Source organism: Pelodiscus sinensis, chromosome 9, assembly GCF_049634645.1.
Source record: "Pelodiscus sinensis isolate JC-2024 chromosome 9, ASM4963464v1, whole genome shotgun sequence".
Classification (NCBI taxonomy): Eukaryota; Metazoa; Chordata; order Testudines; family Trionychidae; genus Pelodiscus; species Pelodiscus sinensis.
In genome coordinates this window covers 43,779,481-43,793,525 of record NC_134719.1, presented here as the reverse complement: position 1 = coordinate 43,793,525, position 14,045 = coordinate 43,779,481, and the positions used below count along the sequence as shown (strand labels likewise).

At 40.5% G+C, this 14,045-nt stretch overlaps 1 protein-coding gene across 1 annotated transcript; it reads right to left on the bottom strand.

Annotated features, from left to right (window-relative positions):
- Positions 1-5,242: 5,242 nt before the first annotated feature.
- PRPF38B (pre-mRNA processing factor 38B) lies at positions 5,243-13,624 on the bottom strand. Its single transcript, XM_006132607.4, has 6 exons — positions 13,217-13,624; positions 10,279-10,347; positions 9,810-9,961; positions 9,666-9,726; positions 6,752-6,975; positions 5,243-6,450 (listed from the first exon to the last, which is right to left on the bottom strand). The coding sequence occupies exons 1-6, from the start codon at positions 13,499-13,501 to the stop codon at positions 5,604-5,606; spliced, it is 1,638 nt and encodes a 545-aa protein (XP_006132669.1). The 5' UTR covers positions 13,502-13,624; the 3' UTR covers positions 5,243-5,603.
- Between the last annotated feature and the right edge of the window lie 421 nt (positions 13,625-14,045).

Sequence of the window (14,045 nt, the reverse complement as noted above, 5' to 3'; positions counted from 1 at the left end):
TTCAAGAACAGAGTACAGTGGGACAATTCCTCACTTTACTCAAAAGTAATTCTATTGACTAGAATAGCATTATTCATATGATTAAGTTCAGTAAGTATGACTCCTTGTTGCGTCAGATTACTTGCCCTTTGTGATTCTTTATAATGTATAAATACTCATGGTTTTTCTTCTTGCCTTTTCATAGGCAAAATTTTGCTGCATGTGGATAACGAGAACTCGTACAGGATTAGGGCCTCATAAGTACACAGGAAATGAAACCTGATAGGATTAATCTTTATTCAAGCTACTTAAAACTATTTGCCTTTCACACCAATATCTCACACACACTTGGGGAAAAAATTTATTAAGGTTTCAAACCCTGTTAAGTGTTGAACAATCTGCCACTACACAATTCTAAATTGTCCCAAGTCCTTGAGAAATTATATTCCAGATATTTACCAAGACATCTGAAATACAACAAAAGTAATGGGAGTATACACTAGCTACATCCCATTCCACATAGGGATGGACAGCCCAGGTTTAACTAATATGGCCAGTGGCAACATGGTATGGAGTCATAGTGCCAGGAAGGTAGCACAAATACATTAGTCTTTATATGACTGTATAAGAATTAGGTATTAATGTGAACTTTTGATTCCTCACCTTGCCTTGGGTTAAATTACATTTGGAGATACAGACCATGAGTTTTCCACAAACCCCTTTTCAGTGGGGTACTAAAACAGAAGCACTGCTATATTTGCTTTGCAAACTTTTGCCATCCTTCCTTTTCTCCCCCCCAAAGAAAGAGCATAATACTGCATAAAGAATGGCAGAATTTACCTTTAGTATCTGTTCTAGTGTTTGGAAAGAATTCAATTTCTCTGCCTTTCCCCTAACCACTGTGTTATGCTTGTTCAAATGTGTAGGTGGCATCTCATTTACTGGAACAAGTGTTTGAAATTTACTACTTACCATACATACAATAGAAATACTGCATTAAGGGATTTTACCCTGGACTTTTAGACCACACTCATTACTGAATTTTTAACTGAAAAATACTATGATTATTGTATATAGCACTTTGCTGATACTCCCCAAGGAGAAAATGCACCATCATTACCAGCACCAGTCACTAGACCAGGGGTGGAGAACCTTGTTTCTGTCAAGGGCCACTGACACACACACAAAAATCAGTGGGGGGCTGCACATAAGTGAGAAGCAAAAATAAAAAAACTAAACCCACTGAGAAGGAGAAAGACACTCTCCCCACATTCCCCTCATACACCAGAGCCTATAGGGGTCTAGGTTAATAGATTTTGTGTGTTCCAGCTCCACAATGGAGAAGCGAGGGGGCTGCAGCGCCAGAACAGGTTTCCCAATGTGGGGGAGAGAAGAGCCCTGAGCCTTGGAGGCCAGAACCAGGCAAGCTGGCTTGAGATTCCACATCCCTGCACTAGACAATTAAGCAGCAACTTCCCAATTTTCTTCAGCCAGAGGGATACCAACTTAAGAAAAAAAAACCACCAAACAGGGTTCTGAGTAAGGATGTTAAGTAATGGTTAATTTACTAGTCAATTTCTATTGACTAGTTGATAGGCGCTTCAACATTCCTCCTTTGAAATTTCAGAGGAATGCAGAACTCTGCATGCAACCCGGGCCAGCGGGAAGTCCCACTGACTCTGGGCTGCACGTGGCATACCAGCTTTGAAATGTACAGAAGCCCCACTGGGGGCTCTTGTGCATTTCAAGGTGGCTCCATGCTGCGCTGCCAATTTGAATTGCCATGTGGAACCAGAGTCAGCTGAGGACTCCTTACCTGACCCTGGGCTCCACGTGTGGCAGCACCTCTGAAAGAAGCAGCAAGGGGGGAGGGGATCGACTAGTTGACTGACTATCCGATAAGCATTTGCTCATCGACTAGTCCTTAACATCTCTAGTTCTGAGCACAGGGGAATCAAGTCATGGAAACAGAGGTGCTGAGCTTTTACTTTCTCTCTTACTTCCATCCTCCCAGATACCCACTGTTTGCACATATATATATATATCACAAGTGAAGTTCTATGGTGTGGCATGCCTGGATCAAGGTATAATGGTTGGTGTTCTGTTGAGCAACCAAAAAGAGAACCGAGAGCTACTGCCCCTCAACTATAGTTTTCTTCAATTTACTGGTGGTCTACAAAGCAGACTCAGAGGGGGACAGTTTTAATGACATTTAGCTAGTAAATATACTTGTTAATATTTTTCATGCAAGCAAATTTCAGTTGGCACAAAGCAATTATGACAAATGGAAGGGCAGATTATTTGCAAGAATCTCCATTAAAATGTAAATCTAAAATTCAAGAAATTAAACCTATGAGGCTACAAGTTTGGATGTTCATTATGCATTTTGCTTTGAAAGCAAAATTTGAGGATTTTATTCACTTTTAACTGGCAGATTGTTACTGCTGATTATTATCTACTATATATTTGAGAGAGTTTATCTGTCTGTCCATACATCTGTTAAAGAACTCCTCCTAACAGTCAGAGCTAGGACCACCGCATATGATATGGAGCTTCCTCTAAACATAAAAGAAGGTAACAGTTTGATTGTGCCTGGAAAGGAACTGGTTCTCATAAAACAGAAAGGGAGGACTATGCTATATAATGACCACATGGAGGCAGCAGGGGGTAGGGGTGGAGAAAGGGACGGCTATCTATGATATAATTAAGTTTGTGTGTATCTGTCTCCCAGCCAGGGGAAAAGCACCCCTCCTCTGACTAAGCCTGCGGAGCTGCAGCAGCCGTGGTTAGGTGCTTCCCATCTGGCCCCAACCTGCTGCAGTGCAGAGAGAGGTGGCTGGGATCAGTGTTCCCTCTAACTTGTGGGGCAGCACAGCCTCAAAGGTGATTAATCAGCTCCACCTAGTCAGCCAGCTCCCTGCAGGGAGCCCTGAGCTTCAGACTGGGCAGAGCTGATAAATCACCTGTGAAGCTGTGCTGCCATGCAGTTTAGAGGGAACACTGGCTGGGATAGTCCTCTCTTCCCAGGACAGCCTGCATACTGAATCCCTCATCGCCAGCCCCACTGCAGAACAATGGTTTAAGAAAAAGAAAAATTAATCGAGTTAAAGACCCAACCAACACCAGGTAAATCTAGCAAAGAACGTAAGCAATTAATCAACATGCAGTGTTTCAAATTACAAAGCAGCACAGGTTTTCACATCTGGAAACAAGCCACCATTTACATATGGTTACAGCCAAACCATCCACAACTTTTATCCACAATACAAACTATCCAACTCACTATGACTGAGACGCTACACAGAAGTATCACAGAACAACAGGGTTTTGCACAATAGGAGCAAAGAAGCAGTGGCTGAGTTATGGAGGAGGCAGCATAGGACTACTATTTCCTTGACCAATAGTGTTATCAGTACCCACCACAATGTATGTCTATTACTGAATGGAATTTGAAGATTCATTTAACCAAATGTAAACAGAAATCTGGTCTCAATCAGCACAACCAATTCACAAATAGAAATAAAGCACTGCAAAAAATTCAAGCAACTACTGAGATCAGTATAAATGAAGAAAGTGTCAATTTGAAGCCAAATACCTGAACTACCGTCTACATTTTTGTTGCTAGCCCCTCCCACCTCATAAAATAAGTAGAAACTAAAGTAATAAACATTTCAAGTAAGATGCTGATTATACATTAGATTTCTGATAGAAAACATTTGGGGCTTTTTTATTTCTAAAATGAGTGAACAAGATAGAGGGCAGCAGCAATCTGGGTTTTCCACTGCAGTGGGTAGCTCTTGCAATCATTCAAATTTCTACTGAAGTTTCCATTTCAAACTCAGTTACCTAACAGTTTAAAAATCATAAACAGGAGTAGCAGCTCAAAACTAAAAAGTTACTGTTGGAGGGACACCAGGGAGATTAATAACAATACATTTAGAATTACAAGGTGACCAGAAGAAAACAAATTGAGTTTGTGCTACTTTAATGCAGAAACTAGCTGGGGGTTTTTTCCCCTCCAAAATATTATTTTCTTTTTACATTAGTAATTCAGGCACTCACTATTTAGTCTGAAAGATGAGAGACAACTAGTTTTTTTTTTTTTTTTACACTACAGTCAATTAACTAACTAGATTTTTGACATGATACGAAATTAAGAACTATACAGGGAAAGTGACTAATATCTAGAAGTGTTACATCATACCAAGAGTGAGGGGAGAGCGACAAACCTCAGTTCCTTTCACCTTTAGGTCACTCAAACCACAAAAGATCCACATTTCAACAGTCTTAAGCCCTGAGTTAATCTATTATTTTGAGTAAGTCTCTATATATTTTTCCTTTAGATAAAAGGCATAAAGAAATCCACCAACATCTTTACAACTGGCAGTGAATATATGGGGGAAAGTTGACACCTATCACAAAATAAATTAATCCAGTGTTTATTCCAGACCAATGGTTCTCCTCTCTCAATATAAAAGTCATCAGAACAACCTACCAAGCAGACCTGGACTTTTATTATATGATTTTTCAATAATGTATTTTAGTTTTGCTAAGCTATTCTGTTTTAAAAACTAATTTACTTTTCCCACACGGGAGATGAAATATTCAACTCAGAACAGCAATCTATTTTACAAAATATTATGAATTAAAAAGTGACACTATCAAGGTATTTCTTATTTTAATTACGTTTTTCATTTATAAAAATGCTTTGAAAGCCTGAAACTCAAATCTGTTCCTTGGCAAAATTTCTCCTTCCTCCCCATTCTCACACCCCTTTTTTAGTTTACAATTATGATGACAGCACAGATTTTTTAAAATTCAAACAAACTAAAATAATTGTATTGAAAAGAGCAATGTTATATAGCCTTTTAAACAAGAAAAAAATGCATAGGTAGTTTATGGTACAGGTCTACCAACTTAACCGTGTCCCTCTTAGGTAGCATTTCTTAGAGGGTTACTAAATAAGCCTCAGCATAATCTAAATCCCTACCTGCCTAAATTGCTACCTGCCTGAAAATCTACTCTGAATATAATACTGTCAGGGATCAAACCATGATATATTTTAAAAAGCTAAGACAGTAGATACAAAGGACAAAAGCTAATTCTAAATCTGCAGCCTTTATGTACATTATATGCACATAAATATTTGAGCTATAGTACACAATGGAGACCCTCCCCCAAAGCTTCTGCCATACCATTATGCAAAGCACAGCCATGCTAAATTCTAGATATAAACCATAATTCCACAGCTACAAAACAAAAGTAGAATTAGTGGCAGTTTATTGCCTTATACAAATTTAACCAACATGGCAACCATGCCAAAGGAATTAAAACATTTTCAGGACATATGTACAGACTGTACATTTCAGAAACATTTGAACAATAAAAATGCAAGAACAATCTTTGCATTATGAATTTAACTGAACACATGGGTTGAAACCATCAATGCATTAAATGGGATTACAAAGGCACTTCCCTACCCAACATAGGAAATGACAATCTGTAGCCTAGAGGGAGGTTGAAAAAAGAGTGCTCAACTACTGCACAATCTCAACTTTAAGAAAAAATAAGCAGGATTTAATCAAAGATTTATAGGATTCAATGTGATCCACTTTTCATTGAGTTCACACAGTCTCATCTTTGTTTTTATGTTGCTTTTCTTGGCTTTCTCGTTCTGTACTTTGGCTCCTTCGACGATCATATTTGTCTGAATGGTCCTTGCTATCACTGTGATCATGTTTATGGGATCGTTCTTGGCTTCTACTACGCTTTCGGGATCTCTCTTTGCTGGGACTGTGGTCTCGTTTCCTGGACTTTTCAACAGTATCAGTTCTTCCTCTGCTTCCACTTCTACTTCGTTTATTTGCTTTATCTTTACTTTCATTTTTATGTTTACTTAATTTCTCTTTGCTCCTACTTCTACTATGCTTACCTGTATTCTTACTTCTACTCCTACTCCTATGCTTCCTCTCCCTGCTTCGACTTCTGCTATGTTTTCTGTCTTTTTTGGAATCTCTCTTATCATCCCTGTGCTTCTTGTCATCTTTGTCATCTTTGTGTTTTTTCTCTTCTGTTTCACCCTTACTTTTCCTGTCTTTTGACCGTTCTCTAGATCTCTCTCTGTCATTACCCTTTTCCTTGTCATAGTCTCTATCTTTTCTCCTGCTTCTTTCATTTTCTTTCTCCCGCTCTCTATCCCTGTCTCTTCTGTCACTCTTTCTATCACGACTTCGACTACGGCTTCTGTGTCTCTCTCTGCTTCTGCTTCGCCTCCGCTCTAATGCACGATCAGCACTTCGTGATCTTCGCCTTTCTTTTTCTTTCTCCTTAGCTTCACGTTCTAATCTCTGCCGTTCTCTCTCTCTTTCTAGTTCTCTATCAAAGCTAGATGATCCATGGCCTTCCCGATGACGACTTCTGCTTCTGGATCTTCTAGGAGACCTCCTGGGGCTCACAGACCTTCTTGGAGACCTACATAAAAATAAAGGATTCATAAGATGAAATTTTTAGCAATGAGCCTCCTGGATTTTTCCAGTTTGTTTTAATGAGTCTTCACATTCCACATGCTTGCCTTCATTGCAAAGCATTAAGGTTCTGTTTTAATATTATTTCATGATGTTATGCATTATTATTACCAATCAACTCTTGATTTGTTGGTTTAGAAACATTAGTTGTCCCAGAAAAGGTAGGACGCTATTTTTCTGATAATAAATTATAAGGCACTAGATATTGACTTTTACAACTGTATTATTTTGAAAAGATAACGTATAACCTTGAACGTCTACGTTCTGTGTGTCGGTCTACTTCTTCCACTCCCTCCTTGGCCTCCTTCTTGATTTTCCTAGGTCTGGTTTTTATTTGCTGATCAATGTTTTTCTGGACGGGCACAGGTATTCTTGGAAACAATGTTGAAAACCATTCGAGCTTAGTAAGAAAGGAACGAAGCATCTCCCCAATGGTCATAACACAACCCCCACCTGCCTTCACATCCAGGTCCTACAAAACACAAAGAAAAAAATATCCTGACCGTCAAAAAAGTTCTTTGCTTGTTTTAAACAAATGCTGATATATTTATTGCCATCTTGAAGCCTCACAATTATGAACATTTACTTGTTTCACACTTTAATAAAAGTTCTTGAAAAAAATCCAATTCTTGTACCCTTTGGATTTGGCAATAAATGTTAAATAGGGAGCAGGACTTAATAGCCATGCATGCAGGTCCATAGAAAGCCTGCAGCCATCTGTAAGTTAAGGGACTGTCCCAATCAACAGATTTAGGTTTAATCCTCTTACACTGTCTAGTTGAATGGTATGATCATGTATCTTATTTAAATAATCTAAAACTAAGAATTTATTTTATAACTGTATTTAATTCCTCATTTTATGGGTGCATGGCTGTACACAATAGCAGCCAACACCGTGGCCTATCCACATTAGAACTAGTTTATTTCCTGTCTATAAATGATCATAGAGAAAGTTGTAATATAAAATGGCGTCCTAACAAAATTGGAAGCAATAGCAAACCAACTGCCATGAAGCAGTGAGGTTTCTAATTTAGAAATATGTAAAAAAATAAATAAATGAACAAATAATTGGAAACGCATAATCCATGATGACCATTGTCTCTGAAAAGGGTCATTACCGCATGAAGGCCTTCTTGCTATGCCCTCTCACAGCTCAGGACATGTTAGTCAGCTATTGTCAAGTCCCAAACCTATAGTGCAAGCACACAAGGAAAGTGAGATTTGTTATCTAAACATGAAGAGAAAATCTAAATGTAAAACTGCTTGCACTCACACACATTTAAGTGTTCAGATATACAGTATTTCCAAATATAATCGTTGCACAGAGATCTAAAGAAGAAAACAATGAGTTAGCTTAAATGTAGCACTTTGCAAGTATCTACATGGTTAAACAGAACAAACATTAGAAGCATTTAGAAAAATAACTGTGTTGAACAGAAAAAGGCCTGTGTTACAGACAAGTCTGACAATGTTGAACTGCTTCAACATTTTAGATTTATGGGCTAGAGAAAAAAACTTCAGAGGTTGAAATTATCTTTATTAATGTTTACCATATCATTTAAATGAGTTTGTGGAACTCATGCAAAAAAGTACATATGAACCAGCTGTAAGCACTTCCTTCTACATGAAGTCCCAGGGAAAGAATGGTTCTAATGCTTCCTCAAATGTACTCTTTGAAAAATAGGAGACATGAAAGTAGTCAGACATTCAAAATATTAGAGCAAAAATCGTGTAGTATTTCATATGTATAAATTAAAAGTAGAGCCTTTAATAGTAAAGACACCAACTAAGGCCAGTCATTTTCTTATTCAACTGGTCCTATGAAGGAAGTAGCTTGTAGTACACTAGAATTGAAGCCTCCCCCAAAAAGTTACAAGGCAGCACTTTACAGAAATGTAGTTAATGTTCATATTGAAGAATTAAAGTAGCAATCACTTTGGGAGAAAAATGCTAACTATTAATTAACTATTACCCGACATGTGAATTCAATATTTTGATCACATTACAAATATACAATAACACAGGTTTACCTGGATTAACAAATGTCTCCTTTGTACAGTATTTGATGCTTAGTATGAAAGTAGCTGTGTAAAATAAATATACTGTGTTGTAGTCATGCATATGTATTACACTGCATTTTTATTAAAAATAGGGCTTTTCTGAAAACATGAAGTTTGATATTTCTTGTAATATATAGTGTTAGTCTAAACCAATCAAGGAAAATATGTTCTTTAATCTCCCATTCTTAAATCTAATAAATAACTAGAGAATCAAACTCAGTAAGTACTACATATTGCAATTTGAGAATTGCATACCTCAATCCTCTAACCCTAGAAATGTGTTACGTATGCTCCCACTCAATTTCTCTAGCCAGAAAATCTGTGATTAGGGACAACAATAATTCCTATAACACTACTTTCTCATTCTTCCTCCCTTACGCATAATAATGTGATCCATTTGACTGAAGGGGTTCAGAACTTAGTACTTAAAATGCCTTTTGTTACTCTATGGGTCAACAGGAGTGTTCAGAAAGTATAGGTAACACCATCCTATCCAGTAATTAAGTTGCTCACTTCTAGTCAGTGAAGTTTAGTTTCCATTGACATGTGATATAATAGCCACAGAATTGAGCAGAAAGTTTTACTGTACAATTTTTTATCCCAATCACACACCTCTCTCCGTCTGAAGTATGTTATGAAAATTTTCAATACATACATACATTTTGGAGGCTAATCTTTCAGACATATTTTTGAACATCCTGGCCATAGATTTATCTATCATGATCTGTTTACCATATTCTTTTCTCACCCCCTTATTTTAGAATAGACTATAATGCCATTAGAGATAACCCATGCAGCCCACAGGTCTCACTTTAAAACACGGATTTTAATTAATTTCACATCAGTTTCTAAAGTAAGTTTAAAATGTTGACTAGTCTTAGCCAATGGAAAATTCAACAAAATCTTTTGAGCACAAAAAACCCAAACTGTCAGTTTCCAGGCCAGACCCACTCACCCCATTAATTTGCTATTAGTGTCATTAAATTAAAAGAAAATCACAACAGAAAGATGCTCATACAGGAAATTGTACCCACATTTTAAATCTAAAAAAGCAACATGAAAGGAAACAAAAGAAAACAAATTATTACCCTCGCTGACATACCTCTTCATCATCAAGGAATGATTCAAACCAATCCCATAGATCAGTAGGAGGCTGTGTGTACCTTGAAGTACCAAAGAGAATGTGTAAATTTAATACAGTTTTTTCAAATTAAACTAGTTCATAGTTAAATACATTGCTACTTACCGAATATACATAAATCCAAGAGCTCTAATGTATGGAGAATCTGTGTGTGTTATGAGGCCCATCACTTGCTTACGAGTGAGTTTCAAAGTAAATAATTTGTAGAGCAGGCAAAAAGCTGTAGAAACAATTCCTCCAGTTCCAACACCTCGCACCTGTAGTAATAGAAAAATGATATACCAGATCATTTAACGCAGGCAATTGCTAAAACATTACTCCAGATTTTCATTAGCAGAAGCATAAAAACCTAAAAAGAATGAAGCTTTTCCATTTGAGAAAAGAGTAATAATATTTGCCTCCCCAAACTCACATCCTTCAAAGTCAAAGAGAATCTCTGCCTTCTGTAATTTGTAGATTTGCCATCTACATTCTGATCCAATACTCAAGTCTCATGTGAAGGCAAGACTGGGATATTTCATAGGTGATTATTTATTGCACAAAAGTATTTAAGAAGGCACGTACTTCTACTTACCCCTCCGCACATCCCTGTCTGGCCTGCTGTTTTTCTGCTTCCTTTCTCCCAGGGTTCAACATGTGTAACCTGAAAGCGTGGAAAAGATTACTATCACACTCATCACATTTAGCTTCATAAATAACCCCAAAGTACATAAAACAATTATCATATGCCTAGATAAATTCAGTGAAGTTCATAAGATTCTCCAAACCAATTTTCAACTCATATATAATTGAAGACAAGCTGAAAACTTCAGGAATGAACAAAATATCTGGTCTTCATTATCAAAGATTTTTAATAATCTTTACTTAAAAATTTAATCTGGAGATAAAAAAACAATCAATACTATTGTCAATTGTGAATAATCCCATTCAAACATACCAATAGCATTATGCTTCTTACTAGAGCATTTTAATCTGTGGGCACATACCCTTCTGCTTATGTGGTCAGTTTAATATTTTCTTATTTTCCCCTCATTATTATCTAAGAGAGAAAACTATGAACTGTAATATTTTAATCTAAAAATGTAATGCTTTTTTGTAGATTGTGATGATACCCTGAGATAATGGCCTGTTTTGCATTCTAAGCAATAATGGCAGATTGAGTTTTATGAAAGGTTTTAGCGTAGTTTAAATCTTCTTTTCAGATGTACTTGATGATCAGTGCTAGAACAAAGTAGACAAAACACTAGTTTTGGACTCTAATAATGAGTCAAACACAAAGATCTGCTCCAGTTACATTAGAAATTAAGTAGTACAGAGAGGGAGTAATATTGTCAGTTTCACTATCTGGTTCAGAAACTGGAAGACAAAAAACCATTGGTCTTATATTGATGCTGTCTACTGCTTAAACCCAAATATAAAATGGTAACATTTTACTTCACTTTATACTTTGGAATTATTTAGAAGTAAAATTTGGAATAAATGTATAAAGCATACTGAAATCCAATGGAATGGTCCAAGTTTTATTTACACTATTGGCAGTAATCATCTTGTTAAAAATGTGAACTTCTCATATACCAGTAACATGGAAACTTGCTCCACCTGCTTTAGTACATACATCCTACATTTTACCAGCAGCACATATGAAAAACTCAGAAAAATCAGGTACTATATATGTTATACAGAAACATTTCAAATTATTCATTCTGAATTGTACCTTTTATTTCACACAGTATGGCTCTAGTGAGCTTTTTTTCTCTTCAGCATCTGAGGTAGTAAATTGTAGCTCATGAAAGCTTATGTCCCAACACTCAAATAAATGTGTTAATCTTTCAAGTGCCGCTGTACTCGTTTTTGCTGAAACAACCACAGCTACCCCCGTGAAACCAGAACAAAGTGGTTTTATTTTCAGTCAAAAACAAAAACCAAATAGATACTGAGCACTAAAAGATGTTCTTCGATTTGATTATCTTTATTACAGTAGTGCCTAACTAAGGGACTCAACCAAAACTAGGGCCCTGATCCTGCTAAGCTATGTACTAGATCACAGTAGGAGGCAGTCCCCTCCCTGAAAAGCTTAAAACAGTTGTCTCCAATCTTTTTAACCACAAGATCACTTTTTCAATTTAAGTGCAAGGTAAGATCTGCCTCAAACCCAAATACCCTTGCCCCACTTCCTTCCCACCCCTTCTTTGAGGCCCTGCCCCTGCCCCTGCTCCACCCCTTGTCCTAGACCTCACCTTGCTCACTCCATCCCCCTTCTTTTCTTTGGTGATTGGGGTCCAATAGGGGCTTCAGAGTGCAAGCTCTGGGAAAGAGTTTGGGTGCAGGGGGACTCATGTTTGGGGCAGGAGGTTGGGTGTAGGAGGCCGCTCAGTCTGGGCACCATTGAACTGAAACCATTTCCAGGTGGTGAATTAGTGGAGTTAAGGCAGGCTTACTCCTCCCTGATCCTGCATCACTCCTGAAAGTAGCTAGCATGTACAGCAATGGCTCCATGGGGCCATGTGCTGCCCCTCATGACACATCTGAAAAAGTGGTTTATGCTCACAAAAGCTCATGATACCATCTACATGATTTGTTAGTCTTGGTAAGGTGCTACTAGACTATTTGTTTACATTTTTCTAGTTACAGACTAACTCAGCTACTCTTCTGAACCTAATCTTGTACACATTAACCAGGACAATGAATATAAAAGTGATGAGCATTATTTTACATATCTCTACCTGTGTCCCTGGCTTGAAGGAAGCCTCACTGCAAGACTGATTCAGTTCTGCAAACGAAACAAGAACTGAAACGAGGAATCACTGAGAAGTTCATCTATCTCCCCAGCACAACCAAACTAATGCCAACAGCAGCACTATCATTTGATCTTGTTTCAATACCTGGATGCTCCAGTCTCTAAGGAGCGAGAAAGGCCACATGCAAGCTCCTACTGGGACCGCTGACTGGCACTGCCATCCCTTTCACACCCCTATTAGCAATCTCTAGGTGCTGGAGGTTGACCGTGCCCCCTGGGAAAGAGGCATGCGATGAGGAGATTCCGATGTTTCAGAGACATACGCTCGTGCTTCAACTGCTGCACGTGGGTTTTACAGCTTTCAACTCACCGTGTTCGCGGACTCGGCTTCATGCGCCCTGGGAAGGCCGCAGAGCCCCGCTCCCCAAAACTAGGGGCCTGAGGAGAGGCTGCGAGCGGCCATTTCCTCCCCGTGCGCTGACACTGCCCCCGCGCCTCAGTTCCGCTCGGCGCCAGATCGCCCTACTCGCTCTCCCCTTAGCCCGGCCCAGCGCAAAAGGCAGCTCCGGTCCGGGGCTCTCACGCCTGGGCCGAGAGAAAGGACTAGCGGCCCCCACCACCAGAACGAGCCGGGAAGAACCCGCAGGCCGGAAGCGCTCCCAGGCCCGAAGGAAACGGGCCGGCCGTAGACGAGTGCGGAGGCTTCGGGGGGGATCCAGCCGGCCTAGGCCCCGAGCCGCTCCCCTGAAAGGCCCTCCCCGCCCGCGGGCCTCACCTTGAAGTAGATCTCGTCCACCACCTCGTGGTAGGTCTTTAGCTCGTAGAGCTGCACCTTGAAGTAGGGCGAGGAGAGGATGTTGGTGAGGATCATGGGATTCAGGTTCATGGTCTTCTCGTTCCCCCACAGCGGCAGCACGTTGCCCTGCTTGCCCGAGGCCGCCGGCTTGGGGGCCCCGCTCTGCAGCGGGGGCTGGGCCGGCGGGAGGGCTCCGCCCTGGTGCTGGGCCGCCTGCTGCTGCTGGCAGTTGCCGGCGCCTACCGCGGGGCTGTTGTTGGCCATGGCGGCTCAGGGCTCCAGCCCGAGCTGGGGACTCGTTGCACCGAAACGCGGGCGGCCGAGCCGGGCGCTGTCTCCGCTTAGTCCGCTAACTGCCAACAAGATGGCGGGCCCTGCGGAAGTGACGGAATCGTCTTCCGGGACCGACCGCGCCAGCCAATCGCACCGGGTTCGCGGTGTCCCCCGAACCGCCCGGTTCCGAGCGCGCCGATGGCGCCGCCAGCCCGGGCTGGGAATCGGGCCCGTCTGCGCCGGGAGATGAGTGACGCCCGGGACCCCCATTAGCAGCGGCCAGAGGGCCCTCGCGGCCGCGCCTCCTGAGCCAACCGCTTTCTTCGGGGCCGTCAGTGATGCCGTTTGCCTGAAGCCCGCTTGGCAGGAAACGGCCTAGGAGGGGTCTCGTGCAGCGGCTGATGGGGCTGTTCTAAGACCACCCTGGCTGAAGCGCCAGGAGCCACCGGTTCTATCACCCGCCGAGAGCGTACGCTGGGGTGCAGGGCTCCAAAAATGGGGACTAAGTTCCATCTTGGGGGTGGGGGGTTAGGAC

Bases quoted from the DNA above. Each gene is read 5' to 3' on its own strand.
- PRPF38B (XM_006132607.4), bottom strand. From the start codon at position 13,501: ATGGCCAACAACAGCCCCGCGGTAGGCGCCGGCAACTGCCAGCAGCAG. The intron at 10,348-13,216 runs GTGAGGCCCGCG...CCACGCTTTCAG, and splicing joins TGGACGAGATCTACTTCAAG to GTTACACATGTTGAACCCTG. The intron at 9,962-10,278 runs GTAAGTAGAAGT...CTATTACTACAG, and splicing joins AGACAGGGATGTGCGGAGGG to GTGCGAGGTGTTGGAACTGG.